The 14175-nt window shown below is 47.3% G+C and overlaps 1 protein-coding gene across 1 annotated transcript in view; it reads left to right on the top strand.

The window, feature by feature from the left end:
- Positions 1 to 13873, top strand: part of PHLPP1 (PH domain and leucine rich repeat protein phosphatase 1) — a 214337-nt gene extending 200464 nt beyond the window's left edge. Inside the window, exons 15-18 of the mRNA XM_040478481.1 lie at positions 754 to 858; positions 8191 to 8385; positions 10637 to 10865; positions 11779 to 13873. Coding sequence (XP_040334415.1) covers positions 754 to 858; positions 8191 to 8385; positions 10637 to 10865; positions 11779 to 12912 — 1663 coding nt within the window. The 3' untranslated portion in view covers positions 12913 to 13873. The remainder of the gene's footprint in view (positions 1 to 753; positions 859 to 8190; positions 8386 to 10636; positions 10866 to 11778) is intronic.
- Positions 13874 to 14175: the final 302 nt, after the last annotated feature.

Below are 14175 nucleotides of genomic sequence, written 5' to 3'. Positions count from 1 at the left end.
CAAAACCTATTTCACATCTGCAGAATTTCCTGTTTGGGGGCACAGAATGCTTTCTAGTAGAGTGGACTTTAAAAACCCCATTCAAGAGTTTACGCTTTTAGTATTTCAGTCTTGGGTCCTGTTGGGCCAGTTGTGGCAAGGGAGATGACTTCTCTCCCAGTTTAAATCCACACAGTTCATGTGTGATTTGTTGAAATACCCCTTTCATAATTTTATGGTTATTAGTCTTAGCATGAATGGCCGGGCGATGAGGAAAGAACCGGAAGCTTCGGGGATGGCAAGTCCTCGGTATTTGTGAAACCTCTGAAGGGGCGAAATGGGCAGACACTGGATTTGAGGATGAATGTTGCAGAATTTGCTCACAGCATTCAAATACAGTATAACTGTGGCTTAGATTTCATACTTTTCAAATCTGGTGTTCATGTTGTAAGAATACACCCAACGTAATGTTTTCTTTTCTCATGCCGAGGTTGAGAGGGGTCCCTCTCGCTCCTGGGAGACAGCCGCCATCTAGGGCGATGTGTGAAGGTCTCTGATAACCACCCTAGGACGCTGACGAAAATGAGTTTTCAGGCTCTGTCTATATAACTCTCCTTTGCTTTCACTTTGTTGAGTAGCTAGTTCTTCTGGCTGATAAGAGATTTCAGACACATTAAACACAGGAGTGGTAAGTACCTGGCGCTTAGCAGACAAAGGGAGCAATTCACACATTATTTGGTTCTAACGATTCCCGTCTCTTCCTTTTCTCGTTAGTAACATCCGCTGTTTCAAGATTGATCAGCCTTCAGCAGGAGATGGATCTGGAGCCCCAGCTGTATGGAGCCACGGCTACACCGAAGCTTCAGGAGTGAAAAACAAGTGGGTGAAACTCCGGAGTGAGAACCACCTCCCCCCACCTCCTTTCTTTAGGGGGGAAGATGCCCGGTGCTAGCACACACTTTCCTCGGGTAACGTTTACTTGAACAGGATTCCCCAAAGCGAGGCCACCTCATGACTTACATTTGAACACTAGGTTAAGCCTTGCTTGGCATCACATACTCTTCTCTTTGTGAGATGTTGCTAGGATACGGGGTAACTGACACATCATGTCTGTGTGAGACTCCAGTGTTTGGAGAAGACGTGAGTATTGAAATGCATGCCTACCCTTTTGAAAAGCCTCTTTATCTTTCTCTGAAGCCTGTTTGCCAAGCAAAACAGGGGCTAGTATTAAAGGAGAAGTAGCCTTGATTGTCCGTATTCAGTCACTTCCGGTATTGATTAGTCAGGGTTCTAAGAAGCTAGTTTTTACAATCTAAATTATCCTGGAAGGAGTTTCATGTTCATTCCCTGTGACATCACCTGCTGGTCTGGCCACCGGGACTTGTCCTTCTCAGTTTCTTTTCCTTCCTTGTCCTACATGCAAATATTGATTTTCCTGAGAATTGTAATCAAGCTCTTCAGGCTTGCTTGCTTTTTATGAAGAGGTATTAATAATTAGTACCAGAAAAGGAAACAATCCTATAAATTAGAATAGTCATAATTAGCTAAGGTATCAGAACACAAAATATTGGGAACAGGGAAAGAACCAAGTGGAACACGATTCAGTACTACCTAAATTAGTCAGTATTCAACCCTGGGTTCACATCAGAATCAGGTAAGGAACTTTAAAAAAAATAATCTTCAATCAAGCCCAGTATTTCAGAATGTTTTAAAATCTCCCCCAGGTGATTTTAATGTGCATCCAGGAATGGGAACCACTGACTAGCTGAATACCTTTCATGGAAAATAAAAGGTACAATCGTGGTTGCCATGCGGACTGCTTTCTTCTTTTTTGAGATAGAAAGTAGAATCAATTCAAGTTCTGGATCTGACACATTGATCCTTTCTTCTTTCCCTAAGGGTGTGCCCTGGCTTTGTGCGGTCCAGAGAATAGGTAGTCCCCATCTTGACGCCTCTGTTCCATTTGCCCGATAAAGGTTGTGCCCGAGCTTTGGTTGTCGTATTCGTTCTGTGTATTTTGCACTGTATTATCGTTGTATTTGGGGGAGAAATTAGTATATTCTTTTAAAGCACCCAGAGTTCCTTTCTAGAGATCTTTTTAACTTAGAAGACCTTCTGTCTTGGTTATAATCAAGTGTTCTAATTCTAGACCGCTGTGTGAAACCAAAGATTGGTTTTGAAACATCTCTGGATATTAAAACTATCTACTCATATGTTATAATGAAGAAAGGAACCAACTAGGGTTTTTTTTCCTGCATAATTCCCCCTTCCACGTTACTTTTAAATATGTTGTTATATTGAAGTATAACATAGGTGCAGAAAAGTGAATAAGCATACAACTCTGGGAATGGTCCTCAAGTGAATACATCTGCAGACCACCATCTAGATTAAAAAATACAATGTTACCGGCACCTCAGAAGTCCTTGTCACCCCTGGTCCTCCCTTCATTTGCCCTTGCTCTTTTACCCTTTGGTTTTGCCAGAAGTCTCTCTAGCCTTTTGTTTTTGTTTTTGTTTTCTAATTGTAAAGAGGTCATGTAGGGGCACCAGGGTGGCTCAGTCGGTTAAATATGTCCAACTCTTGATTTCAGCTCAGGTCATGATTTCACGGTTTCCTGTGTTTGAGCCCTGTGTCAGGCTCTGCACTGGCCTTGGGGAGCCTGCTTGGATTCTCTAACACTCTCCCTCTCTGCCCCTCCTCCACATGTGTGTGTGCATACATGTGCACACTGTCTCTCAAACTTAAAAAAAAAAAAAAAGATAAAGTGGTTGTGTAAACAAGGAGCTTGCTGCTTGCCATCTTGAAGGAAGGAGAGGAGCTGTCCCTGCCTCCCAATCTCAGATGTCTGTTCTCTTTTCTCCCTCCCCATGGGGTGCAGTGTTGCCTCCCTATCAGGTCATTTCAGATCCTTTGGGGAAACCCAAGCAGGAGCCACAACTGGGTAATTTAGATTCTTTCTCAGACTAAAGAACAAACAGGAAACCTCAGTAGAAAAGAATCACTACTCTATTTTTGAAAGATTTTTTTTTATGCACCCCCATTGTGAGTAGCAAGGGGAGCTTACAAAAGGAAGATGGAATTAATGAGTATTAAATTTCACTTTGCTTCAAATAGCCATATAACTTAGGATGACTTATTAACAAATGGAGGCAAGGATTACAAAGTGCTAAGAGCCAGGCTACCTGGCTTTGAACCTGGGCTTCCTACTTTTCTGCTGTGTGACCTTGGCCAGTTATGCAACCCTCTTCGGCTAAATTTCCTCAACTATCGAGTGGCACTAGAAATCCTACCTGTCCAGGGCACCTGGGTGGCTCAGTCAGTTGAGCGTCCGACTTCAGCTCAGGTCATGATCTCACAGCTTGTGAATTCAAGCCCTGCATCAGGCTCTGTGCTGACAGCTCAGAGCCTGGAGCCTGCTTTGGATCCTGTGTCTCCCTCTCTCTCTGCCCCTAACCCACTCGCATTCTGTCTCTGTCTCTCTCAAAAATAAACATTTAAAAAAAATTTTTTTTAAATCCTACCTGTACTCATAGGGTTATTGTAAGGATCCCGGGTCACACATGTGTGAAGTACTTGGAACAACGTCTGCCATATGGTAAACCCTATTTAAGGGTGAGCTATGCTTAAGGATAATGGTTATTACTGCTATTCATCTCCTAACTCCTTGAGAGCTGGGATTATCTTTTCAGGTTCAGATCTCTGTCTAGCCATCATTCGTATCAGGTGCTTAAATGTTTGTTATTATCTGGAGAGTAAGAAGTTACCTATATTCAATAAACTTCACCCTGGTAGGAGCATAGCTCTGCAGGTGCTGATGAACGTCGTTATGTAACCACCACAGTCAGGGTACAGGGCCGGTCCATCACACCCAGAATTCTCCTGTGCCCCTGTGTTGTCATCCTTCTGCTCACCTCAGCCCTTGGCACCTCTTGACCTCTTTTTGTTGCCTTGGTTTTGTCTTTCCTAGAATGTTGTATAGATGGAATTACAGAGAATACAGCCCCCTCGGTCTAGTTTCTTTCACCTAGCATAATGCATTTTATATTCATTCATCTGTGATGCCCCATGCTCCTTTTATTCATAGTTTATTCACCATTTGAAACAGATTTAGGATATCTCAGGTTTTTAGCAAATACAAGTATAAATGCTAGAAAGAGTTCCATATAGGTTTTTGTATGAACATTATGTTTTCTCTCGTGTAAATACCTACAAGTAGGATTATATATTTAATTTTGTAAGACTGCCCAATTCCTTTTGATAATGGCTGTACCCTTTTGTATTCCCAGCTGCAATGTGTGAGAATTCTAGTTGCACATCCTCACCGGTGCTTCCTGGTATCAGGTGGTGGTGGCAGTGTTGGCCATTCTAACAGTGATATCTCGTTGTGGTTTAATTTTGCCTTTCATGATGACTAATGATATTAATCATCTTTCCATGTGTTTATCATCCATCCATTTTGGTGAGAATGTATTCTTTCACATTAAATAGAGCTGAATGTATTCCTGTAGACACCCTTTATCAAGTTAAGAAAATTCTCTTCTAATCATAGTTTGCTAAGAGTTTTTATAATGGGTATCAAATTTTGTCATGGGCTTTTCCTGCATTCAGTTGAGATTATCATATTTTTGTTCCTTCATCTGTTGATATGGTAAGTTACATTGATTTTTGAATGTTGAATCAGCGTTGCATTCCCAGGATAAATTCTACTTGGTCATGACATATTACCCTTTTTATATGCTGCTGGATTCAATTTTCTGGTAATTTGTTGCTCCTGTCTATATTCATGATGGATATTAATTAGCATGTAGTTTTCTTGTGATGTCTTTGACTTTGGTGTCAGGGTAATGTTGGCCTCATAGAATGAATTGAGGAGTGTTTCTTCTTCTTTAGTTTTCTTGAACAGTTTGTACAGAATTAGTATTTCTTCCTTAAATGTTTGGTAGAATTTACCAATAAAAGCCATCTGTGCTTGGAATTTTCTTTGGTTTTTAACTACACATTCTGTTTCTTTGCTATGGGATTATCTATTTCTTCACGAATGCACTTTGGTAATTTGTGTCTCTTGAGGAATTTATCTCTTTCATCTAGGTTTCAAATTTATTGTCATAAACTTGTTAATATTATCCTTTAAAATCTGTAGGATCTGTAGTAATGGCACTCGCTCTCTCCTCCTGATATTGGTAATTTGTCCTTTTATATATCAGTTTGGTTTAAGATTTATTAATTTTATTGATATTCTCAAAAAAAAAAGATTTTGGCCTCATTGATTTGTCTCTATTGCTTTTGTGTTCTAGTTCATTGACTTCTTGTTTTTATCTTTTTGTTTTGCTCTCACTTTTCTAATTTCTTAACGTGGAAGCTTAGGTCATTGATTTGAGCTTAGAACATCTAATATAAGCATTTAGAGCTGTAAATTTCCTTCTAAGCAATTCTCCAATGTGATTGAAGAATGCACTTTGTTTTGTTGTTGTTGTTGTAATATTTATTCATTTTTGAGAGTGAGAGAGACAGAGCATGAGCGGGGGAGGAGCACAGAGAGAGGGAGAGACAGAATCTGAGGCAGGCTCCAGGCTCCAAGCTATCAGAACAGAGCCCAACGCAGGGCTTGAACTCACGGACTGTGAGATCATGACCTGAGCCAAAGTCAGATGCTTAACCTACTGAGCCACCCAGGTGCCCCGAGAATGCACTTTGAATGACTTGAATCCTTTAAATTTATTGGGACATGTTAGTGGCTAGAATATGGTCTACACTGGTAAATATTCTCTGCATTTGAAAAAATGAGTATTCTGCTGTTGTTTGGGGTAGGGTGTCCGTTAGGTCAAGTTGGTTGATACTGTTGTTGAGGTCTTGAATCTCCATACTGATTATCTACTTGTTCTGTCAATGGCTGAGAGACCGTAATTATGGGCTTGTCTGTGTCTCCTAGTTTTATCAGTTTTGCTTCATGCATTTCAAAGTTGTATTAAGTGCATAAACATTTGAAATGTCATAGCTTTGTGATGAATGCACTGATCCTTTTCATTATGAAATGACTATTTCTGTAATCTTTGCTCTGAATTATACTTTGATATTAATGTAATTACTCCAGCTTTTTTTTGATTGGTGTTAGCATAGTAGGTCTTTTACCTTTTTAACCTATTTGTCTTTTTATAAAATTCAGTTAGATCTTGCTTTTTTTTAATCCAGTCTGACTTTCTTTTGGCATAGTGTTTAGACCACTTTTATATTTAATGAAATTGATACGGTTAAATCGTATCAGTTTTACAGATCATTTTAAATGATCTTTATCATTTGTTCATTGTTTTCTATTTGTCTCTTCTGTTCTTCTTTATCTCTCTTCATTCTTTTGGACTATTTATGATTCCATTTTGTTTAGTGTTTGTAGTAAAACCTTTAACTTCTTATTTGAAGGTAAACTATAAACTTCACATACAAGAACCTTTCAGTGTGTGCTTCCATTTCCCTTCTCCTGGTCTTTGTGCTGTTGTCATGTTTTACTTCTGTTATAAACCCCAAAATACATGGTTATAATTTGTAAATAGTCATTTTTAAAGCAGTGTTTCTCAACTTCAGTACTGTTGACGTTTTGAGCCAGATAATTCTTGATAGTTGGTGGGCAGGGGAGGGAGGTGTTTCTGTGCACATTACAGGGTGTTTGGCAGCGCCCCTGGCCTCTACCCGCTAAGTGCCAACAGCACCGTCGCTCCCAGCTGCGACCGTCAAAGATGTCTCCCCGGGGGTAATTGCCCCCATTGAGAACCACTCTTCTAAAACGATCTTTAAATAAGTTTTATATTTACTCATCTATTTGTCATTTCTTGTACGCTTCATTCTTTTATGTAGATTCAGATTTCCATCTGGTATTTCCTTCTGCTTCATGTATTCCTTTTGTATTTCTTCTACTGCCAGTCTTTTTTGTGGGAAATTGTGCATCTGAAAAGGTCTTTCTTGCACCTTAACTTTTGAAAGCAATTTTCACTGGTTTAGAAATCCAGGTTGACAGCTTTTTTCAAGCAGTACTTTAAAAATGTTGTTCTGCTGTCTTTCTTTGCGTTGTTTCTGTAAGTCTGCTGTCATCAAGGTCTTTGTTCCTCCACCCTACTTGCCCGCCTTTATTCCTGATTTTCAGCAATTGTTACACTTTCCTTTCATTTTCTTTTGTTTGCTGTTTGTTGAGTTTCTTGTATCTACAGGTTTACAGTTTTCATCAGATTTGAAATCTTTTCAACCATTAACTTCTTCAAAAGTTTTTCCTGTCTCTGCTCTGTTGAAGACTTCGGTTCCCTGTGCTTGAGGTTACCCCGCACTCACTAATGCCCTGAATTTTTATTTGTCGGCCAGTCTTTTTCCCTCTGGGTTTCATTTTGAAGAGTCTGTGGGCCACGGTTAAGTTACCTGGAAACAATGGGATTTGGGTGCGAGGCTCTGCAGGCCTCCAGAGCAGGCTCCGCCCGAGGCCCTAACCACCCCTCCCCCCCTCCAGAATCTTCCTCCAGGCGATCAGCTGGGCAGGCTTCAAGCTCGCTCTCTGACCTGCACTTCTTATCATCCAGTGTCTCAATACTGTTGTTTCAGAGTTTTTTTTTTTTCCCCTGCCTTTTTAAGTTGTTTGGAAAAAGATTAAAAGCGTAAGAAAAGGTCCCATTGTTTTAGTTGTTACTCCATTTTGCCCAGTGTGAAAGTTCTCTTTAATAAATGTTTTAGGACTGAATGTGAACCCATGGATTCAGAATCTTGTATTATCCCCCAAACTTCCTCTTCTCGGGTCTTTCACTGCCATTTAAAAATAAAATCAGGGGCACCTGGGTGGCTCAGTCGACTAAGCATCTGACCCTTGATTCCAGCCCAGGTCATGATCTCACCAACCATGAGATCGAACCCCATGTTGGGCTCTGCACTAACAGCGCGGGGCTTCTCTTTCTGTCTCCCCCTCTGACCCTCCCCCAGTCTCTCTCTCTCTCTCAAAATAAACTTAAAGCTAAAATCAGAAGATGGGGGGGCCAGGTGTGAAGTATCAATGTTTATCATTCTTCTTTGCTTTACAGAAAATTAGTTGATATGAATCAGCTGGGGTGACTTTACCTTAACTTCTTCTTCACCTGTCTGAGGTCCTGGAGGAGGAGACAAGGCTGTTAACAGCGTGGGGCTGAGCAAGGAAAGATGACTTAAGACGTCTTAGCCTTAGGACCGATCACTCTTGCTTTGCAGGTTGTGTGTCGCAGCCCTGTCGGTGAACAACTTCTGTGACAACCGGGAGGCCCTGTACGGGGTGTTTGACGGGGACCGGAACGTGGAGGTGCCCTACCTTCTCCAGTGTACGATGAGTGACATTTTGGCCGAAGAGCTGCAGAAAACCAAAAATGAAGAAGAATACATGGTCAATACGTTCATTGTTATGCAAAGGTGAAACACAGTTCCTGCCATGTGTTTTCTTGCCCTTCTCGTGAGCGTTTGCCCGACAGTCTCAAAGCACTGTTGTCACATGTGGGTATTCAAGATGCATTCAGGTGATTTGCTTTTGCGTAAGCATCGGGGACACACCGTGTTCCGTCTGAGACATACTGATGTTCAGACAACTTTGTAGGAGGCCGAGTCAATGACAGGAATGTAGCTTAGAGCTTTTGGTCACCGTAGAAACTGGAATGTTTTTCGTAACTCGTAGGGATGAATGTTACAGGCGTCCCCTCCTTCAAAGAACTGTGCCTTCTTAGGTCACTTTAATGGCTCTGTAGGTTGTGAAGGAACTGCCTATTAATTCTGTCCTGCAAACACTCGTGCGGGACCGGGAACCAGTGTGTGAAGGTCAGGAGAACAAGGATGAGCTTTTCTCTTCCTCTCCTTTTTCTCTCGCTGGTTTGGAGCAACCTTTAAAAAAATTCTTTTTAATGTTTACTTATTTTTGAAGGAGAGAGAGAGAGAGGCACAGAATCCGAAGCGGGCTCCAGGCTCTGAGCGGTCAGCACAGAGCCCGACGCGGGGCTTGAACTCACGAACCGCGAGATCATGACCCGAGCCGAAGTCGGACGCTTAACCGACGGAGCCACCAGGCGCCCCTGTGGAGCAGCCTTTAAAGTCACCCTAAGTCATAAACAGCGCCTCCCGAAGAGCTTGGTAGAGGCAGCTCCAGCGAGGGGTCTTTGCTCCTGGGCTCACTTGCAGATTCTAGTGGGCACGTAGCATTAGCAGCTAAATACTGGTAGTGGCTAACAATTAGCGAGCCCTTAATATGTACCAGTCCTCGCATCACATGCACTTTACCCAGTGAGACACTTAGTGTGACTGTTCTTACTTGACTGATGGGAAACTGAGGTACAGAGAAGTGAAGCCAGCTTCTCGTAAGGGCTGTTAGAGGGGCAGTAGGACTCCACAGAAGGCTCCAACCGCAAGGCACATCTATCTCCTTCTCTGTTTTTACCATCGTGTCCCAGGAAAAAAAAAGCATGGGTGTATCAGAAACACAGACGCACATGTGCACGAACGCCCTTCGCACCCCCACCCAGAAGAGGTCTGCTTATAATTTTATAGCCAGGCAAGCGCTGAATAGGAAGTCAGAACTTAGGACCTTAAACTCTGGTTCCTAGCTGTGCCTTTCACAACTACCATCGGGCTTCTGGCTTTGCCAAGAGGGATCACTGTGCCTGTGAAAGGGAGAAAGCAGCCCAGCTGGTCCCGGGGGTCCACAGGCCGGAGTTCAAAGACCTAAACTGTCAGCCCATCTCCGGGGTCATTTGTATGCCGCTTCCTTTCCCCGTTAATAGGACACGGCACACACAGTCCTCTTTTCCGCCCTCGGGGAACTGGGTTTTTGCGCGTGACATCCTGACGCCTTCGAGTGGGCAGCCCTGGTATGGTTTCCATTGCTGGTACGGCCGTTCCATGTGGGCTGAAGGTGGGTCTGCCCTCGTAAACAGAGGAGTCTGTCCAGACCTTCTTGCTGGTGCAGAAGCAAGAAGTTAGGAGCCCAGGAGGCCTTGCCCTCTGCGGGGCTTGTGGTAGGATTTCTTGGCTCTCTTCGTTGGAGCTTGTAGGTGCTTTGTGGACTCAGTCTGTGGAGTGCGGGGGGGGGGGGGGTCGTGAATAAAAGGGTTTATCACGAGCACTTTGGAGCTTAATTACTAGAAAGGCCTTCCTATGAATATTCTGGAATAGAGAATACTGGCCCACGTAAGACAAGAACGTGAACGGCCCAGTAATTAAAGGCTTGTCCCGGAGACGTCCTTGTAAAGTCCAAGTACTTCTGGGGCACACGCATCGGCGTATGGCTACACCTGTCTAGTGGTTTCTTCAGTTTCCTCTGCTGCGAGCAGAGAGGATGTAAAGAGGTGGACGGAGAGCAAAGAGGCCCTTTTCCTGCTGTCCCTCGGGGTGTGGTAAGCAAGGGAGCAGCAGGCTGGACGCAGCAGGCAGGACAAGGGTTCCTCTGGTGGCAAAGTGATACCCCCTCCCCACGCCCCCAGGTGTGAGCAGACACCTCGGGGTAGGGGTTGTCCGAATCCACGGCCCTTTTCCTGGGAGAAGCGGAGCAGTGCTCGCTTTGGTGGCAGAGGCTAAGTGGAACCCCCAGGTTCTAGGTTTCCTCCCGGCCCCGCCCGGGGCGCAGAACTGCTGTGCGATACGTCGTACGTGGGTTTGACTCCCTCTCTCTGCGTTCCAGGAAGCTTGGAACTGCTGGGCAGAAGCTTGGAGGTGCTGCTGTCCTCTGTCACGTCAAGCACGACCCTACGGACCCAGGAGGGTCCTTCACCTTGACCTCCGCTAATGTGGGGAAGTGCCAAACGGTTCTCTGTCGGAATGGGAAGCCGTTGCCTCTGTCCAGATCATATGTCATGAGCTGCGAAGAAGAACTGAAGAGAATTAAGCGGCACAAGGCCATTATCACTGAGGTGAGGAGGGCACGGTTTTCCCCGGGATGGAGGGGTGAGGGGGTCAGGGCTGAAACCAGCAACGTTCCGAATCCACGGTGTCACAGAGCAACTCCTTTGTGGGGTAGGTCTGAAGGCCTAAGGTACAGGGTGGCAGAGCAGTTCTCCATGGCCTGCGTCAGAGGCTGTGCCCAGTGCTTGGGGCCCTTGCCTCCCTCCGCCGATTCCTGCAAGTGCCCCTGTGCAGGGGAGCGTGAGGGCGCTGCCCCTGAAGTCAGTCCCCGGCTCTGCTGCTCGCGGGCTAGGCCTTCTGAGCCTCTCATCGGTAAAGGAGGAATAGTGATGCACCTGTGCGTCTTCCAAGGCCAATGTGAATGTCAACGTAAAAGTAGCTAATTGTGATTTCGGTTCACACCTCCTGTTCCCTCTGAGTGGTTTCTAACCAGGGGCTGCTCTGCACCTCCCCCACCCCGGACATTTAGTCGCGTCCCAAGAGAGTTCTTTTCATGCCTTTGGCAGGCAGTAGGTACCGCAGGGGGCCCCGCAGCCTCCAGTGTCCGGGACAGCCCCATAACGCAGAATGATTCGGCCTCGGTGGTAACAGTGCCTCTCTTGGGACACACCCTGGCGTGAGTCTCCACCCTGGGAGGCACTGGATCTGGGCCCTGGGAGTCCTGCTCCCCCCCACCCCCTCACCCCAGGATGGTGAGCGCACACTGCATGTGTGGAAAACGGTGCGGGGCTGCAGAAGCCAGCCTGCCCACAGGACGTGTCCGTTCCCCCGTTATTGATGAAACCCCCAGAACCCGGTAGAGAGTGGGGAAAGCTTGCCGTTCCGGAGAAGAGACGCATCCCAGAGAGGCCTTGAGTAGGGCCGGCGGATACTCCCCGTCTCCTTAACGTCGATTCGCAACCCCCCCCCCCCCACTTCCAGGACGGCAAGGTGAACGGAGTGACGGAGTCCACGCGCATCCTGGGGTACACCTTCCTGCACCCCAGCGTGGTGCCGCGCCCACACGTGCAGTCCGTGCCCCTGACCCCCCAGGACGAGTTCTTCATCCTGGGCAGTAAGGGCCTGTGGGACAGCCTGTCCGCCGAGGAGGCGGTGGCGGCCGTGCGCAACGTGCCCGACGCCCTGGCGGCCGCCAAGAAGCTGTGCACCCTGGCGCAGAGCTACGGCTGCCGCGACAGCCTCAGCGCCGTGGTGGTGCAGCTGAGCGTCGCCGAGGACGGCTTCTGCTGCTGCGAGCTGGGCGCCGGCGGGGCCGGGCCCCCGCCCAGCCCCGGCATCTTCCCGCCGGCCGCGAGCATGGCGACCAGGGACCGGCCGGCCGACGCGCTGGGCGTGCCGTCGTCCAGCAGCGGCATGGCCTCCGAGATGAGCAGCGAGCTGTCCACCTCCGAGATGAGCAGCGAGGTGGGCTCCACGGCCTCGGACGAGCCGCCGCCCGGCGCCCCGGCCGAGAGCAGCCCCGCCTACGCCAGCGAGCCGCGCTGCGCGCTGCACCCGGTGGGCCTGGCCCACGCGTTCCAGCGCCAGCTGTCCAGCGCCACCTTCTCCAGCGCCTTCTCCGACAACGGCCTGGACAGCGACGACGAGGAGCCCATCGAGGGCGTGTTCACCAACGGCAGCCGCGTGGAGGTGGAGGTGGACATCCACTGCGGCCGGGCGCGGGAGAAGGAGAGGCGGCGCCCGCCGCAGGGGCCGGCCGAGGCCAGCGACGAGGGCATCGTCATCAGCGCCAACGAGGAGGAGCCGGGGCCGCCCAGGAGGGCGGACTCCGCCGCCGCGGGGACCGCGGGGCGCCGCCGGGCCAACGGCTCCGTGGCGCCCCAGGAGAGGAGCCACAACGTGATCGAGGTGGCCGCGGACGCGCCTCTCCGCAAGCCCGGGGGCTACTTCGCGGCGCCGGCCCAGCCGGACCCCGAGGATCAGTTCATCATCCCCCCGGAGCTGGAGGAGGAGGTCAAGGAGATGATGAAGCAGCAGCAGCAGCCGCCACCGCCGCCCCTGCAGCCGCCGGGCCCGGGGGACCAGCTGCCAGACTGCTGTGACACGCCGCTATGACCCCACCCCCCGGCCCCCCCAGGCGCTCTTGAACAAATAAACTAACCCAGAAAGACTGAGTTGCAAGAGTCTCCCAGGCTCACGTTAAACCAGGGGTTCACTCCACGCCCTCCCCCGCTTTCCCACCCTGTCTCGGCACCTAGTCCTGGGCTCTCCCTCTGTTGGTCATTTTTTTTTTTAAATAATCACCACTTTTCTTCTAGCGATGCTTTACGTTTAACTTCTTCCCCTAACGTATCAGATGTGTAAAGACAAAGAAAAGGTTTAATATATTACAGAGAAACGGTTAAAGATAATGTAATATTTTTTAAAATGGCTTTTTCTTGTTTTGTTTGGAGGGCAGGGTGCGTTGCCAGTGCTAAATGACTTAATAATATTGTAATTCTGTATTTCTTTGGGGGAAAAGGCTTTTTTTTTTTTTTTGTCTTGAAAATGATAGACATTTGTAGAATATGGAGACTAACTCCTAGGAGTTGCTTTACTCTGTCAGGTGACTTAAGTCACTGGGATTCACTAATTTTCTCTGAGAGAACAGTTGATTGAGAAATTTCTATTGTAAATAGCTCAGTGCTGTATAGTGACGCTTCGGACGTTTTGTAGTTTTGGCGAAAGGACAAGCCTGAACGACTGACTTTTCCCTTCCTCGCCCCCCTCCTAACCTGCCTCCGGCTCATTCGGTGTGGAGGCCGAGAGCAGCTAAGGGGCTTCTGTTCCAACCAGGCGGATCTCAGGCCACTGGAAACTAACCTGCACACAGGGGCCTCTGAGCCGTTTTTCTTCCTCTCCCGTCCCCGCCCCCTTGCCCTCCGCAGACACTTGGTGTGTCCCTTACTGCTGCCACAATCAGCATGACTGTAGAGCCTTCAGCTAGATCATTTACATACCGAGAGTTCTATTAAAGCAGAATGCACAAATGAACATGTCATAATTTTTGTTATAATAAATATGAAATTTACAAGTATTGGGCCCATCTGCTTTTGTCCCAGGAGCCAGGTGGGTCTAGAAGATCACGGCCAGCTTGGGTTTGGAATGAATGGATGTGACTTCAGGGCTATCAGATACTTCTGACTGGTGCTGTTTGTTTTTGAAGGGAAAACACCCAGCAGGTTAACCTACATTGAATGAGCTACCGGAGTCAGCCCTATGGTTAATGATATAAAGAGCTGGTCTTCAAGCCTTTCTACTTCCTGTTATTATCACCTAGGGTGGACAGTGAGAGAGGGGGGTGGACAGAGGCTACGCAGAGATCCCTGGAAAACTCCT

Source organism: Herpailurus yagouaroundi, unplaced genomic scaffold (genome assembly GCF_014898765.1).
Source record: "Herpailurus yagouaroundi ecotype Mexico unplaced genomic scaffold, PumYag 142, whole genome shotgun sequence".
NCBI classification, from domain to species: domain Eukaryota; kingdom Metazoa; phylum Chordata; class Mammalia; order Carnivora; family Felidae; genus Herpailurus; species Herpailurus yagouaroundi.
Note: the sequence above shows the minus strand (reverse complement) of the source record. Positions and strands in the feature narration are given on the sequence as shown.